The 17,641-nt window shown below is 37.8% G+C and overlaps 1 protein-coding gene across 2 annotated transcripts in view; it reads left to right on the top strand.

Moving 5' to 3' along the window:
* The window catches only part of LOC138044008 (glutaredoxin-3-like), a 30,126-nt gene that overhangs the window by 6,507 nt on the left and 5,978 nt on the right, over window positions 1-17,641 (top strand). For both annotated transcript variants that reach the window (XM_068890587.1, XM_068890586.1), the window contains exons 3-12: window positions 6,021-6,118; window positions 8,428-8,536; window positions 8,619-8,693; window positions 10,067-10,183; window positions 11,129-11,213; window positions 11,575-11,664; window positions 11,965-12,047; window positions 13,331-13,392; window positions 13,535-13,592; window positions 16,163-16,218. In XM_068890587.1, coding sequence (XP_068746688.1) covers window positions 6,021-6,118; window positions 8,428-8,536; window positions 8,619-8,693; window positions 10,067-10,183; window positions 11,129-11,213; window positions 11,575-11,664; window positions 11,965-12,047; window positions 13,331-13,392; window positions 13,535-13,592; window positions 16,163-16,218 — 833 coding nt within the window. The remainder of the gene's footprint in view (window positions 1-6,020; window positions 6,119-8,427; window positions 8,537-8,618; window positions 8,694-10,066; window positions 10,184-11,128; window positions 11,214-11,574; window positions 11,665-11,964; window positions 12,048-13,330; window positions 13,393-13,534; window positions 13,593-16,162; window positions 16,219-17,641) is intronic.

Below are 17,641 nucleotides of genomic sequence, written 5' to 3'. Positions count from 1 at the left end.
CTATAAAAGAGGTAGAAATATTCATCTATTGGGTTTACTTCGACATTTTCTGTGGGTTAGGCTTAGTTATGGACGAGATGAACTTTGAGGTTTGAAACAGTGCGTGAGCTAGTTGTATGCAAATGAAACGAGATATTTTATTTTTAGTTACAAAAGCAACTTGATACTTTTGTTTTTCATAAGAAATAAATTCAATTAGGCGTCACGCATCGTCGTTTCTAGTTCTTAGGAAGTGTTTTAGAGGAGACGACAATGTTTTGATTTGAACGAGTTCGAACGTTCACAATAGTTAAAAAAGTTCTTGTTGCGTGCAAATATAGGGAGATATTTTTTCTTTTTTAGTTACAATGGGTAATTTGACACTCTTGTTTTTCACAGGGGAGTAAATTCAATTAGCGCTGACGAATCGTCACCACTTGTTCCCACGAGATGTTTGCTATCTTAAGTTTCAAATGGAAACTTAATACTTTGTATTTTTTTATACGAGAATACATTCTCGTCCCCAGAGCCCACGACCCTTCTGGCCTGTGGCAGGGTTCGAGAGCTCTGGCTTGGACCAACAACGGAAGTGTGCGATTCAGGGACTTCCCGTCAAATCTGGCAAATCTGATTGGTTGAGAATACGAAACGGATACTCTGCGCATACTCAGAAAATCGGTTCAAGCCATTGCTCACGATCCTTGCCACAGGCCAGCAGGATCGTGGGCTCTGGGGACGAGAATGATGAGAATAAATTCAATCACAGCTCTCACAAGTTATCTATTGTTTCCAGGATAATAAACTTGACAATTTTGAGCAAAAATTTCTCTTGAGAGTTTGAAGGGCTATGTGACCGATAAGTGAGGGAGTTATGCATGTGCGCGTGTCATATGAATCACAGTGTGGGTTTTATCAAAAAACGAATCAAACTGCCTGTTAGAAAATAAGATGGTATCTGCATGAATCGGGAGACATGTCAGATTACTGTATGTTGTTCAGTCAAACAATTTATGGCTTACTAATTAGATATCTTACCATTACCGATGTAACATCGTATGTACATTCATAAATTCCCAGTTTCTTTCTTGCTGTACATCGCAACCAAACAAACTTGCACAAATCATTACTATCAACAGTTCAACGAGTGCTCCTATCACAAAAAAATAACTCATGCACGCTTTGCGTGCCTATGTTTTCTCTTTGTTGAAGTGCCGACTTTCTCTCCTCGAATTTCACTTCTGAGAGGACTTTGTTCAAGAGAGTATCTGGGTAGCCCCTCACTTGTAGGCGTGATCTGAATTGTGTAATATATTCATCAAAAGTAGTTTTTGAGGAAGTAGTTCGAAGCAGCTTAAGTGCTTCGCCTTTGATGAAACCTTTACTGACCCCTGGTGGGTGGCAGCAAGAGAAATGTGTGTACTGAAATGTTTCTGTCGGCTTGTAGTGCGCTCGCACGTCAAGGATAGATGTATCTTTAAATCTATCGCCTTTGTAAACGCAAGTGTTTAGGAAAATGTTCTCCTTGTCTGATATTTCAGCCGTGAATTTAATAGTTGGATGATATCTGTTCGCCTGTTCAATGAACCCATTTCCTGTATGCTCATGTTCCACAGAGAGAACACGTCATCGATATATCTTTTCCACACAAGTGGTTTTTTTGTGCTGTGATTAAAGATTTCTGTCTCAACCGCTGCCATGAATAAGTTGGCAAAAGATACCGCCATCTTGGTACCCATCATAGGCGTACGGGCACCTTTGGACTTGGGGGGGCGGTGACTTTCTTGCCCGAAAAAAATTGCGAAATGCCCGAAAGGGTGGGGGTTGAAATTGGGATGCAAACGCAGACGTTCGCCATTTTCCCATCTAATGAAACTGCTACCATTGGAAAAAAAGCGCAATTGAAAGTTTGGAGATTTAATTCTATCAACTGTCTCAATTTTATCTAAAACGTATTAAAAGAAAAATGGCGTTGTCCTTCGGCGCTGTATAATCGCAATCGACTTTCCTCTCACATTCTGTACAAATAACGTGTTGACTATAGGGGTGTTTTCTTTTTCTTCTATCAGGCCGCTGATCTGTCGTCTATCCCGTCTGGAAATGGGGGGTAATGTGTACTGTTAAAATCGATTCAGTTCATTTGATCAAATGACATGTTACAGTAGATAATATTTTAAGGACACTGTGCGGTATTTCCCCTCTGATAAAAAGGCTTTTAACTACGACTGGCTTTTATCTACGAGTGAATTTCTTACATACCAGATTTGCTTCTCAGGAATTAAAATTTCATAGGCCAAAAGCAGACAATAACTATGGAACCTCTATTTTTGCTTTTGTTTCATCTAAACCTTGGGAAACTATTTCAACAAATTTTAGAATACTGCCTTACACTTCCTTCTACAACAATACAAACTATACCTTTTAAACACTCAGTCCTGCTTATCTGTATACATGTAACCTGCTTATATGTCTATTGTGTGTGCGGTGTCGCGCAATACAAAATAAAATCAAAAACCACGTATCGGATAAAGTCAAAAAATTGTGGTATTGTAGACGATAAATAACAAAAACAGTTCTCCAAGTTTAAGGTGTGTGCGTTGTCTCAAAGTTGAGATATTCGTCGAAATGTTCCGCACAATATTACAGAGCCTAGTATGGAGCCGCCATGTTGGAGGACCTCTTTAGTCCTCCAACATGGCGGCCAGTAAATAGTGTAAACATCTGGAACTTACTTTGGCTATCTAGTCGACTGATTATCTGAACCGAACCAAAAATTATTTACAAAAGCACTTTTCCTGATACTTAAACTCCTAACACGGCTAAAAATCACGAGATAAGTGTATACTTTTCGACAAATGCGATCTTCGCGTTATGTCACGCACCGCCATAACTTCGAAATTCAAAAGGCGATAGTTTCCAAACGAAGGATGCTATTGAGCTGGAAAGTTGTAAACAAGTATAAGTTTGGTACCTCTTATGCCTGTTGAGGTTAAAGCCTTTAGTGGCTCTTTAGTTTTGGATTTGAGAATTTGATGACGTCACGTGCACACACTCTATATCTATGTTATGCCACCCTTTAATGCTTTTATTCTTCATGTATATAAATAGATTTTTCTCTTTTGCACTTTTTTGATTCCTACAACTGTAACTGATATGTCGTGTCGTTTGTACATGTCAATGACCAACACGAAAGCTACTTTGCGGGTCACTGAGCACATCTTATTTCGGCTATGTATTGTTATATTTCTTGTCTCTTTTTAATTGATGTAATTTTTTCAATACTCTTAATGTCATAATTTTTGTAAAGAGCGCATAAGAATAATAAAATTCTGAAAATCTGGAATGTAATCGATGTGACGTTATTCCGAATTTCTCATTCAAAAGAAAAATTGTTGATAATGCGTCACATTGGTGAAAACAAAAAGGGTCAATATTGAAAACAGGGTATTCCGCCTTTTAGCATGCTGAAGTGCAGTATGTCGACTGTCGACATCGAAAAATTAGCAAAACTACACCGATGAATAAATATGAATAGTGATGAAGATAATGTCTGCCAAATGCATGAACAAAAAATATTCAGTTTCGGAAGTCCTTACCAGATACCACATATCATTTCATTTAGAGACAGTAAAGGCTGAAACAGCAGTCAATACCCTTAAGTTACCAGCTGGGTGACATCAACTCGTATTATTAAATTGATATCTACGGATAGAATCGATCGAATACAATAACCAAATTATTCAATGGAATTCGTGTAGCATTTACCTTTCGCCTTGTTGACCTTGACTGCCGCTTGACCTTTAGTCAACTTCTAAGTTGTTCACTTTTCTTGAACCTTTAACGTCCACGGACTTTACAAAGAATCGAACGAACTTCAATGAGGAAACCTTAAACCTGACCCTCAGGTGAATGCGTCAAAATGTTTTCCCGCCCTCCGCGAAATTGGCGCAAAAATTAGGCGCTAACATGCAGCAGATGTTAGCGAAACGATACACTTCACATTTTACACGATATTATTCAAATTACCAAATCTCTGAAGACATCACTTTCGGGCACACATCCAATCACTGACAAGTATTTAACTAGAAACTTTATTTACAACTTTTGGAAATCACGCCAACAGCATTATTTTACAATGTCTTCTCTAAGTGTCGTTGCCCGAATAATCAAGAACGTTTTGCCCGAAAAATGATATAATTTCCGCAGTTGGGGGGGCTGCAGCCCCCCCCCCCCCGCCCCCCCGGCTCGTACGCCTATGGTACCCATAGTGGTTCCATGTATTTGGAGAAAATGTTTTCCATTGAACTGAAATGAATCCTCCTGTAATATAAGTCTTAGCATATCTCTGAGGAAATGGGTTGGAATAGGAGGCACACGGTAGTAATGCCTTCCTCCTGTGGTATGTGCCTCACTCAACCGTAAAGCGTTTGTGGGCATTTACGATTGAGACCCCTACGCAAAGAAAGAAGACAGTGCTTTTAAGTGTGAATATGTGAAAATTTATGGTCAACGTGAATATCCAAGTGGTGGAAAGAGTACCTTCTTTTTGGGTCTGGGTTATCGCCAAGCTTTCGATTATTGTAACGAGTTGAGAATACGAACCATGTTTGGTCTTCCACCGGAAGTGGTTGTCCTTAGTTGGGCGTCGTTCCACTAGGGAACTGACACACGTCCCGCATGTAAATTAGGAGAGAAAAAATAAATGATGTGTTTGAAAAAATGTTGTTTCAGAAAAAAATGGCTGCCTACAACCCGGTGGATGGGGAAGTGGCTTGTTACTTTTGCCATGAATTCACCATGGCCGATGGGGATAAACTCTTTGTCATGGATTGTTGCAAGGAGGGGATGCATCGCTCGTGCCTGAAGAAAAAGTTCCCCGTGACACGAGGATTACAGCGAAATGAAAGCACAACGTTATCGCGATATTTCTATGATAAAAACTTGATCAGGAATTCAATATGTACGTTACAGCACACACCAGGCCTACTCCTGAGTATCTGGCTCCAATTTGTTTCCTCTGGCTGCGATTCAGGCATTGGATGAGGGCCAGTCTCGTGCTTCTCAAGCTGCCTCGCTCATACCCAAAACGAGTTCTTTGTAATTCTGCCATTCCATGACAAGGGAACACTGCCGATTCTCATTTCATAGTTTTTTCATAAGTGTCGGGCCACCCAGTCCTACCAGCAAAATACCGCATCGATTGAAGTTTTTATCTTTCAAAACTTGCCCAAATTGTATCGGTAGGTCCTGGAATCCGTCCACAGAAAGACCAGAGAGACAACTTCACTCGTGAACCGCCTTGTTTACAACAGAGCATTCAGTTAGGCGTCCCAGTCTGCATGAAACCATCTCTCGCCTCTGTCTGAGACAAGACCAGACACGCACGGTTCTTACGTTACGTTTATGCCTATAAAATTAACTGAAATGTCAATTGCTGGTTAAAAAAAAAAACCAGCATGTTCATTTTTTTTGGTAGGCTAGGTATCGGAGAGCCAGAACATTTACGCATGCGCTGACCGAATGTTTGAACAAGAGAGGAAAACGCAGTACCTCCAGACACCGGCGCTGGAGCGTCGTACCAAACGAGTCATCCCGGGATTTCGGCCCGTGCGATCGCTTTTGGACGGAGTTGGCCCTTCGCTGCTTTCTGCTACCGACCTTGCCTCCCGGTACGGCATTGAGGGAGAGATATGTCGGCCCCTAAACCATATGTGACAAATCCCACGCCTACTCACAGCTCCAAACCGTCTCTGAATTCTGTGAATTGCGTAATTTTTTGTTTGTTTGTGTATTTCATTTCCCTAAAGTGACTTGTGCATTTGTGTTTTAAATATATCTTTTCAAATTCTGATAAACCGTTCTACAAAGGACAATCAGACTTTTTCGGTTTTTTCTTAACCATTAACTAGGCTTGTATTTTTGGCGGTGACGGCTATAAGGAAGTAAGTAAGTAAGTACTTTCTCCTCAGTACGGTACAATATATGTCTCCATACATAACGCATCCGTGATTGGGTAGTACTTAGTGTAAGCCCATGTATTGCAGGCTCATTGCAGGCTCAAGACAACAGGAAAAAGAACCATGACTTTGCAAGAGGTACAGAATTCTACGGAATTTGACAAAATTTTGGGTGATTCATCGAGGTAAGAATATTTCATCTTCTTAGTATTAAGTTTTATTCATTGCTGCCGTCAAACACAAGCACGATCTCTGTGGATGATCCAAGTTTACAAGGCTGGCGAAAGCTGACAAAAAGGATAGATAACTTAAGCTTTAATAGCAGAAGTTGTACTGCTAAAAAGCAAGAGGCGTTATCTCCTGGAAACCGTTCTTTTGCATGAGCTGGATATTTATTTTTGAAAATGTCATTTTGAGTTGAACGAATGTTTCAAAAATGTTTAATAAAAGATTTGTCTTGTATCGTGCTATGTGAAGAAAACATTTTTGTGTATGTACAAGTTTTATTTACAAAACAATTAAAATAATCAGTCTCGTTCGTGATATCCAACATGCTTTTTGCAGCTGTAAAATTTTTAGCAAGTGGGAACACAGTTGGATCGATGAGGGTTTTCGAGCTACATGTAACTTCTTTTCTTGGTGATGGTAACTACGTACTAAGCTTAAGTCGAAGAGAATTGAATTTGCCCCGAAACTTTTTTCTCATCCCATACCTTGTAAGAAACTATTGCAACTTTGTACACTGCGCTTGCAGTAAGTGCAGTTTTCGGCTTCTTTCTAAACAATTAAATCAGGTCAGGTCAGGCTTTGTTGTGTTTTTTTGCGGAAAGAAAACTAAAATCTCTCCAGTTGGCAACTTAATGACATGTATAGTATAAGCATTGTAATGGAGAAATGACTCTTTTTTCTTCCTTAAAATTAGTTCTTGGTAATGGACTTTCCAATCACTTTCATATATAACTATCCAAATCGAAATAATTCTCAGGTTTGAAAAGAAATTGTTTTCCTTTCTTATTTGAATTCATATAAAATTGTTGTTCATTTTTGCAAGCAGTCATGTTTATTTTATGTGATGTCATTGCTTTCAAGGTCAGCTGGTTACTTTTTGTTTTGTCATCAACCTAAAATTTTGTTTCAATGAAAAAGGGTAGGGTGATGCTAAACACTTGGGTTTATAGAGGACCTTTCATCAGATGCGTGCACAATATGTACAAACAACAACAGATATGCTAGGACAATAAATGAAATATAACTATGCATTATACTCTATAGGTACACTATATCTTAGGGAGTGGCTCAGGGGAAATGAATAATTTATATTAATCTGTCAAACAATTACAGTAATTGGCCATTGATATAATTTTGATAAGAAAACAATGCAGCAACTAAAGGGAGTTCATAAATAAATTACAAAAGGAAGATTGAAAAAAGGAAATAGATACAGTGTTTGATTGTGTTATTGGTGGGATGTTTTTAAGTTTCCTGATCTGTAAAATCGTTATTACCATTCACTTATAATTTCCTCATTTATGCTATGAGAACTCTACACCCTTTGGTATTGAAGTGCTCAAAGGAACTTGAACCCAGAAAGGGAAGGAAGAAAGGGCAACTGAGTTGGTTGCAGAGTACTGGTGTTGTGGTCAGTCCTTTGTAGCCATCGCTGACATCTTTCACTCATGGGTTGGGAGGGCTGGGTGAGATTACTACTGTGCTTAATACTAGCAGCCAGATGTACCCGTACATGATCATGATCTCTGATTTCAGTCTTTAACAACTGCGTCACTAAGTGGAGGGTGGGTGCCTGAGACATCCAGTTCCAAGACTGCACCATTGGCTGGCAAAACCTGTCAAACTAGCCATGAGCCCTATGCCCCCAAGAAGACAGGCACCCATAACACTGATAAAAAGTGGAAAGCAGAGGGGGAAGGGAGAGAAAAAACCACTTAACGCTCCACACAAAATGCTCCTTATTCCTGCCACACTGATAAATAAGCTCAGCAATCCAAAGCATGAGGAATCCAACGCATGTGCAAATATAACTAAACCACTGACAACAATATTGACTGCATCCACTCCTAGTTGTTAACTCAGATAAACTGCATTTAACTTCATTAAAAATGAGAGATGATGTGACAAGGCAGCCATGTTGGATGGCAACAATCCAAATTCTCTTCACAGAATTTGCGTAATAATAAGGTTTAGTTCCCAGAAGAGAGACAGGTTATTGTTCTTGCCATCCAACATGGTCACATGACATCACATGTGTGCAAGCCAGCAAATGAATAAAAATATCACAGCCATCCCTCCATTTCCCAATCCGTTGTTGGTCTCACCCCAAATGTGCGTGATGGTTTCATTTCCACTTAGGTTTTGGATCTAAGAAAAAAAGCCAACAGCTGTTTGTCTACTTAAACAAAAACTAAAATTTATTGCATTTTGTTTTGAACATTTTACTTGAAAAATTGAAAATCTGTAATCCAATCTTTCCTTCCAGTGTTTTGACAGTGATTCATTTTCATGCACCATGGGCCCCACAGTGTACACAGATGAATGATGTTATGCTTGAGCTGGCAAAAGATAATTCACACGTTAAATTTTACAAGGTTAGTCAATGTTTTGTTTTCAATTTTTTGTGTTGAAAAGGAGAATTTTACTTTAGCAAAAATATCCATTTGTTTTTTGCAGCTTGAAGCCGAAAATTTACCTGAAGTATCACTTAAATATGAAATCAGTGCAGTACCCACATTCCTCCTTTTCAAGGTAATTCTCACTGAAGCAACTTATGTAAATAACGTTTGAATAAGGCATGATGGGTTTCATTCACACCAAACTTCAAAATGGTTGACACTTTGCCAACTGTGAACTGGTGCATTCCAAGAAAAAAAAGAAAATTAAAAGAAAAGAACTTTAATAATTTATAATTTACCCTCATGCAAAACTTTGCCATTTTTTGTGGCTCCCCATAGCGATAATTTTCTTAAGACAAGCAGAGAGAAGAGCAGCCAATTATTGTCATAAAAGCAGAAAATAATAATAACTGTTATTATTGTTACTTTATTATTATTATTATTATTATTATTATTATTATTATTATTATTATTATTATTATTATTATTATTATTATTGTTATTATTATTATGATGATGTGGCAAGCATTTCTCAGGGTAAATTGAGTGCTCTGATTGGCTGGTTTTTCAGTTGGATTTTACAGTACAAAGATTTACCATGGAAACAGTCAATTTCCATGTTTTTAATCTCTCCCAGGTAATTCAAGTTAGGCAAAACAAAAAGTTTTTTAAAAAGCAGAATTTATTAAAATAAGTGTTTTCATCACACATAGCAAGTGGAATTTAGTTTTAAATGTAAAAGGTTACCATTCAAAGTTGAATGAATGAATGAATGAATGAATGAATGAATATGTAGTTAACCACTTCCCTAGGGGCTTTTCAGGGTCAATGAACAACATTTTGTAGGTGCTCTGCTAGACTGTCTTTAGGGCACAAATGGCAGCTGTGCAGTTTACCATCTTATTAACTGAATAACAAGTAGTTTACACAGCTGCCCCCACAACCGAATGAGTGAGAGACCAGCATAAAGTTTGCTGATGGAAGACAAAGATTATGAACATTCACCAAGTGGAGAAATAACAATGACAAACAATAAACAATAACAATAAAACTTTATTAATATTTAACAATTAAAAGAAGGACATGTACAACTCGCGTATAGTGTAAGCTAGTCGAGGCGAGTTGTGCAGGGAAAACCAATTCAAATAACAGACTATGAAAAATGACAGGAATAAACTATAAATAAAATACAATCATTAGCATCGAAATTAAAGAAAAACTAGATTTACAGGTGGAGCTTACAAAATCGCGTCCATCTTGACCAGCTCACCGCTAACCATATGTGATCACTCAAAGAAACTATGCGATATTATAATTATTATAACTCACTTGCTCAGGACCGTACCAGGGAACCAGTATGGTGCTCGTGCTCGTTTAGTAAGAGGTTAATATTTTGTAGAACCAATTTGTGTTTGAATTTGTATGATTGCCAATTCAGAATAGTAACTGTTGTGGAAGTTTTCAAAAAATCCTCACTAAGTTGAGTCATGACCAATGATTTTGTAGAACCAGAAGATTGTGGATCGGTTAGATGGAGCTAATGCACCCAGTTTGACTAAGAAAGTACAGCATCATGCTAAGGTTATCACACCTGCAGTTTCACTGGAACAAGACATAAAACAGGTAGGTTGTGGATTGTTCATTTAAAAAAACAGTCATGTTAGTCAAAGTTTAAATTTATTTAGCTAAATAAGAGCCATCCTTTGTGATTACTGATCTACTGTGCTAAAAAACACAACAACTTGTAAGCAATGCAACTGTTATAACATAATAGTCACAATGTCACACAATATTCATGGTTGCAAAATGTCTAATGACTGAAAGTAATACCAGTATCTAGCACTGTCACAGCCGTGTTAAAAGTAATGTAAAGTGAAATATCAGGAAGAAAATTTGTCATCCTGACATGTTTCAGTGGTCAGTTTAATTTATGTCCAGAAATGCAGGTGATTAAAATGCAAGCATGATAATTATTGGTAAACACTATGTAGTGTCCCTTTAAATCCAAAATGCAACTTAACTATTTAAAAAATTTAAAAAAAACTGAATTATTTGCAACAATGCAAAGGACTACATGTAAGGTTAGGATTAGTTCAAAAAAAAAAAAAAAGAAAGGTTAGGATTAGTTGTAGCAATGAAGAGCTCCTGTGACTGTTTGTTTTCACTTGAGGATACTAGAAAACTTGAGGGATATTTTTGAAGGCAAATTATGTAAAAGTTGAGGAGAGGGCTGAGGGAGCACTTTGACATTTATCGTACAGAACCTACATCTTCATAATCCTTTTATCATTGTATTAGCTGAACTGAGCAGTCTTTTAGGAGTCTTTTGATTTGCTAATGCCTACAAAGTGGGGTCAATTTTGTTTTATTATCTTCCTGTGGAAGTTTATTTACTTTTGTCAAGTCATCTAGCTACATTGAGTTTATTAACCCATTGACTCCTCAGGGACCCCAGTATGCCTCCAGTTGACAAGTAAAATCCTCTGGCATTAGACAGAGTAAAGTCTGTTAAGTCTCGCTCCTAGGAGTCAATGGGTTAATGATGAATGATAATTAACCTTTTTTCAGGACATAAATACAAGATTAAAAAATATTATAAATGGAGCACCCTGTCTTCTTTTCATGAAGGGATCACCTCAAGAACCTCGCTGTGGTATGTGTTAAAAGTTAAAGGGAATGTTGAACTGTGTTTGTCCAGCCCTGGGTGTGTCTACTTGCTTGCCTTTTTTTTATTTTATTTCAATGACTGTTTGAGTAGAATTGGGTGTAAATGTGGTAACCGTTTTGTTTTATAACATTTTATTAGGGCAAACTTTTTAAGTTCACAATCCCTCCTTTAGCTGTGACTGGTAATTCAGATTATTCAACTTTTAATTGATCCATGTTTCAGAACTGTACAACAGAAAATTATTAATGTGATAGTGCTTCTTTTAGTGCTTAATAATGAATGTGAATAATAATCATTATTATGGCCTGGTTTAACAGTGTATTATATTATTCATTCTATATTGCAGGATTTAGTAGACAGATGGTGGAACTTTTAAATGCGCAGGGAGCAAAATACAGTCACTTTGACATTCTAACTGATAATGAAGTCAGACAGGGTATCTATGCATCCATTTCCCTTTTGTTCTATGTAGCAAACAGAAGATGAGGGACCAGTTGCTCTAAGTCTGGTTAGTGATAACCATTGGTTATAAGAGCTATCAAAAACTATAGGTTTCCATGGTATTTAATACTATTTAGCGCTAACCATGCTTTGAGCAACCCCAGGCCAGGGGTATTAGCCAAATGGTGTCAGGTTGTTGTATTCCATGAAGTCCATCCAAGATCCCAACCAAAGGATTGAAGGGCTCCACCGAGGATCTCACACTTGCACACATTCCATCTTTTTTTTTTTTCAGGCTTAAAGGTTTATTCCAACTGGCCAACATATCCACAGCTCTATGTCAATGGTGAATTATTAGGAGGCCTGGATATTGTTAAGGTTGGGTAGTTCCTAATTACCAGTATTTTAATGTATCTCAACTGAGTTAACTTTGAATAAGCAATACCATTTTTACTTATGGGTCCTTATCATTTTTGTCTTGGAATTTGCGATGACATGTTCTGCTAAAACTGTCCAGGAAAAAAAGCAAAAAGTGTTTTCATGGCGAAGAGGATGTTTCTGGAATTTTTCTAGCAGCTGATGATGACATTGTAATTGTACATAATTGACATTAATTTTTTTTATTTTAAACTTATGAAAATTTAATATCTTCAATAATAATATAATAATAGGTTAGTATAATGACATAGACATGTGATTATTGAAAATTCTGTGAACTGATTGGTTGATTGGTTGCACTTGAGGTGATAATTATGTGTCAATGACCTAAGCTTTTTTTTTTCTTTTTCAAAATGGCCACAAGCCATTTTGTTGAGGTGACAGACGAACAAATTGTCCATAAATTATTTTTCAAACAATCACCTATGATTATTTTTCACCTCAGGCTTGGTGAATAATTATTATTAGTATAGGAAATCGCACAACCTCGCGTACAATTCTCAAATTGCACTCTCCCAAAGGCTCATGCAATTTTGAGAACTTTCAAAATTACTTGTACCTATTAATCATGAATTGCACAAGCAGGTCGTGCGATTTTTTTTTACAGTACACTCAACAAAATTAGTATCAACCAATCAGAATGCGGTAACAGTGAACTTTGCACATATCTCCTCCAATCCTTTCGTGTTTACTTCAGAAACCTTTGAAACTCTTGGTCCAATGTCTGAAATCTTTGAAAGACCTCGGTTGAACCTCGGACACCTTTTAAATTCTTCCGGTCGACTTCGGAAATCTTCCAAAGTTTTCGGGTCAACTTCAGAAATCTTTTGGAAGTCTTCAGATGCTTTATGGTCGCCTTCCAAAGTCTGTTACTTTGGGTCAACTTCAGAAAGAAAAGTAATTGGTACTCCTGGAGGGTACGATTTGGGATTAATTGTACTCCTCTTGTCCAATAAGAATCCAGTAATTTGTTTGAGTGTACTATAAACAATTAAATTGTTAATTACTCTGTGTGCTATTATAATTTTTAAAATAATTAGGATAGTATGCACTCTCATTGGTCAATAATTGTGTTTAGATGAGAGTATGGAAACACGGCTGTTACTCTGTCTCGGGTTTGCATAACAGTCTCGAATTCTCCCAACTCCCCTGAGTGTTTAGATGAGTCTATGGATACACGGAAAACGTCCTCAATTGCTTAATCTTTGTTTTGTCTTCCTCAGGAATTGGCTGCAAGTGGAGAACTGGCCTCAACACTACCTACAAACTCTGATCTTACTGAAAGGTAAACAGTATTCATCAATTCCAGCTTGGTGTGGTGTTTTGCTTATCAGGATTATGCTGTTTTGGTTGATCGGCACACAACACAGAGGGTCAACAAAAATTGCAGTCAGTTATGTTTGTTTATTAATTTTTTTGTTGTTTAGGTTACAAGCTCTTATCTCATCAGCCCCTGTGATGCTCTTTATGAAAGGGACCCCAGAGGTGAGTTTGCTTTTAAAGCAAGAGGTTATAGGGGTTGGCAACAGCTGTCCTAGGCCAGTTTTTGTGGAAATTTGTTTCATTTTCATTGACTAAGGGTGCGTTCCTTTGGGATGATCCGGAAAGGATCACTGATCCAAGATCACTTGGATCATGGTGCATCAAAGGACTCGAAAAATCCTTTCCCTGAGTGGATTGACATGAGGTTCCTTTTTGATATGCACCTGATCTTGGATCAGTGATCCTTTTTCAAATCATCCCAAAGAAATGCACCCTAAATCAGGCCTTCTGATATTACGCGATGGTGCGATTTCGCACAATCGACCTCAAATCGCATCCGATCGCACAATTCACGAAAAATCGCATAATTCACAAAAGGACGCACAAAATTCATAAACTGAAACATAAATCAAGACGTTTCTTAGAAATTCCTGCATAAATACGCCATTTTTAAGATGATTTATCTTGGAAAAAGGCTAAAAAACCTTTGTCACCTTCGATTTCGTAAACATTTGAAGTTCAAGGCTTTATTTTTCATGTCGGGGACCTGGTACGAGTCTCCTTCTATTGGTGCAACACAAACTTGCCCTTATATACACACCACTGAAATGACACACTTGCCTTCTCTTATAGAAGAGATTTATGAAAAATAAGCGAAGTTGTAAGTTTTTCGGCAAAATGTAGTTTCTTTCGTTGAAAACTGATAAAAACTTACTCATGGATAAGTTTGTTGTGAAAACGCTCACTTTTTCTTTGACGAAGAAACATTCCGCCCAATCTGACAGCTCACGATCGAGCAAGAAAGTACCCCTCACAGGTACGCTCCACGTGGACGATGGACTGATGTTTTTCTAGTCGTGCAATATTAGGGCCTTTTATACGAGAGAAAATAAGCCGTGGCTTACTCTGGCCACGGTGTACAAAATACGCAAAAGGAACTATTTATACGAATATATATTCCCAGGTCAATATAAGCCGCGGCTTGAAAAAGACGTGAACGTAGATTTTGTACCATTTATACGGGGTGAACATTCGAGTCTTCTGTAAGCCGCGGCCAGAGAAAGCCGCGGCTTATTTTGTATAAATGGGGGTATGGCCCTATTGTGATTGACCATCTTCGGAAGTTCGTGGTTGACGAGCACCTTGATCATTCATTTGGCATGTTAGCTGTGTCCTTTCAACTTTTAACGTGGTGCACCGGTAGTGCAGAAGACCTCATTTTTTCTATTTATCCCAACTAATGTCGATCGAGATACATAATTACTGTTCCTTTGTGTTCAAAATGTCTTTAGGGCAGCAAAAAAGTGTTTTTCTTAACCTGAAACCTTATAAAACAAGCTCAAAATTGCTGAGAAAAAAATCGCATAATTTACATTATTTATCGCATAATTGGCCTTTCTAATCGCACAATCTGCCCTGAAAAAATCGCATAATTTACATTTTTTAATCGCACCCTGTCAGAAGGCCTGCTAAATATACAGTAGAGAATTATATACAGTAGAGGAATTAAACTTCTTCTTCTTCTTCTTCTTCTTCTTCTTCTTCTTCTTCTTCTTATTATTATTATTATTATTATTATTATTATTATTATTATTATTATTATTATTATTTGAGAGAATTATATACCTTCACATTCATGATTGGGTCTTTCATAGCATGTTTGACAATTACCAGGAAAAAGCAAGGATCCATTTTTAGGGTATTTTTGGACCGAAATTAAGGCCCCCAAAATGTGCCCATGGTCATATTGAAATCAAGTGGAGGTGTTGGTTAGGGGAATATTGGCAATTTATAGTAATATTTTAAAGAACATTATTTAGGTGAAGCTGTGATCTTCGCAGTTATGAACACAATTTTTGCAACTGCATAAAGAAGCCTGAAAAATTCAGGTATTCAACGGACTTTGAACCCGTGACCTTGCGGCTTCTTTACGCTATTGCAAAAATTGCGTTTGTAACTGCGAAGATCACACCTTCACTTGATTTCATATCCGCAGTTCATATAATTATGATACGTTTCATATATCATTTCATCATTGATTTATTCCTCACAGGAACATTTAGAACCCACAAATGACCAGCTCCCAATGTCAGCGGCTTCATAGCTCAGTTGGTTAGAGCGTGACACCGGTAACGCAAGGTCATGGGTTCAAACCCTGTTGAAGTCCTCAATTTTTCAAGCTTCTTTACGCAATTGCAAAAATTGGGTTCCTAACTGTGAAGATCACAGCTTCACTTGATTTCATATTGGATTACGCAGTTCATATATGATACATTTCATATAATTATCATTTCATCGTTGATTCATTCCTGCGGGAACATTGGAACCCACAAATGACCAGCTCCCAACGTCAGTGGCTTCATAGCTCAGTTGGTTAGAGCGTCGCACTGGTAACACAAGGTCACGGGTTCAAACCCCGATGAAGTCCTGAATTTTTCAGGCTTCTTTACGCAATTAATGCAAAAATTGCGTTCATAACTGCGAAGATCACAGCTTCACTTGATTTAATATCCGCAGTTCATATATGATCCATTTCATATATCATTTCATCATTAATTTTTTTCTTTGAACAGGCTCCAAAATGTGGCTTCAGCAGGAAGATCTGTGACATCTTCAAGAAATACCCAAGGTTAGTTCATAGAAATGTACCCATCTTTAAAGGGTCTTTTTGTTTTGTATCTCACTTCCTCCTGTCTGTCTGTACCAAGAAACAGGGGAGGCTTTCCATTTGAAAGAACTGACTGGCCACTCTGGACATTTATGGAGTTATATCTCCGCCAAAATTAAATATCGGAATTTGACATCCAAGTTTCAAATTTTAGTCTTGATTTTCATAGTTGACATCGAAGTTTTATAGTTATTTAACACTGAAGTTTTTCATTTGACATCGAAGGTTTGTATTTGACATCCAAGTTCTGAATTTGACATCAAAGTTCTGAATTTGACATGGAAGTGGAAAATTCTGTATTTTACATTCGACTTTCAAGTTTCAAATTCAACTTGCAACTTTTGAATTGAACTTCACGCTGAATGACTTGACCTTCAATTTCGTGTCCTTGGTAAAGGTAATCACTGATGTAGTTGACTGAGGGCTCACAAGGCTCTGAAATTTAAGAATGGCGGCTGAAAAATTGTGAAGACTGGCAGAGGTGGTACAGGAGACATTGACAGTACTTTTGCTTTTATCCCCTCGAAATTTATTGAGTAGTTCTAGCTAAGACTAGATTATGTGGCTAGAACACTAGTGAACATACTTTAGATAGTGGACTTCAGAAACTCGACGAAATTGTTTGACTCTGAGCCTCCCTCTCTCTTTCCATCTACTCAGTCAGCTCCTCTGATATTTTCTGGGAATCGGGCGACCATCATTAATTTTTAAAGTAAGAGGGGACCATTACCTATGCTTACAGAACAGGGTTTTCAAGTTCCCGTCATAGCTCAACTCCTTAGAGTATCCACACACACCTTTGAGACAAGGATGGCAAAATACGGTCTCTAGTGCGAGATCAGATCATTCCAGCATAGTCAATTCTTTCAACAAGAGACAGATCGTTTCACTGAGAACAGAAAAGAAAACGCTCTTATGCAATGAAAATGTAAAAGGTTCCTGCTCAATGCACGTCTATTTGACAGAAAGAATTAACACAAAGCTCCATTGTCGCTGACTGCAGTGCCAGATCAAGGGTAGCCCCCCCCCCCCCCTATTTTCTGGACCAAAGCCACCAAAACCGCGAAACGGCAAAAACACATTTTTGAGAGCGTTCTCTCCCTCCCCCCCCCCCCCCCAAGTACTCTGGTAAAACTCTTATTTAAACTTTCCGCTGCAGTTGATAAGTTTTTTCTGTTACGCACTAAGGAACTTCAAGTTCGCCCTTTTGAAACAAGTCTACCCACGTAATTCAATCAGCTTGTTAGATCCAGCGGTTAGGGACATTCACAAAATTAATACTGCACCGTGTAAATTATAGTATGCAACGTGACCCAAAAATGAGATCGTTACGTGCTGCCAATTGTCAGATTGAGCGCGTTTCCTCATATAAACTATTAGGTGT

This window comes from Montipora capricornis, chromosome 3, assembly GCF_036669925.1.
Source record: "Montipora capricornis isolate CH-2021 chromosome 3, ASM3666992v2, whole genome shotgun sequence".
Taxonomy (NCBI): Eukaryota; Metazoa; Cnidaria; class Anthozoa; order Scleractinia; family Acroporidae; genus Montipora; species Montipora capricornis.
The sequence above is the reverse complement of the archived record's forward strand: the minus strand, read 5'-3'. Positions and strand labels throughout refer to the sequence as shown.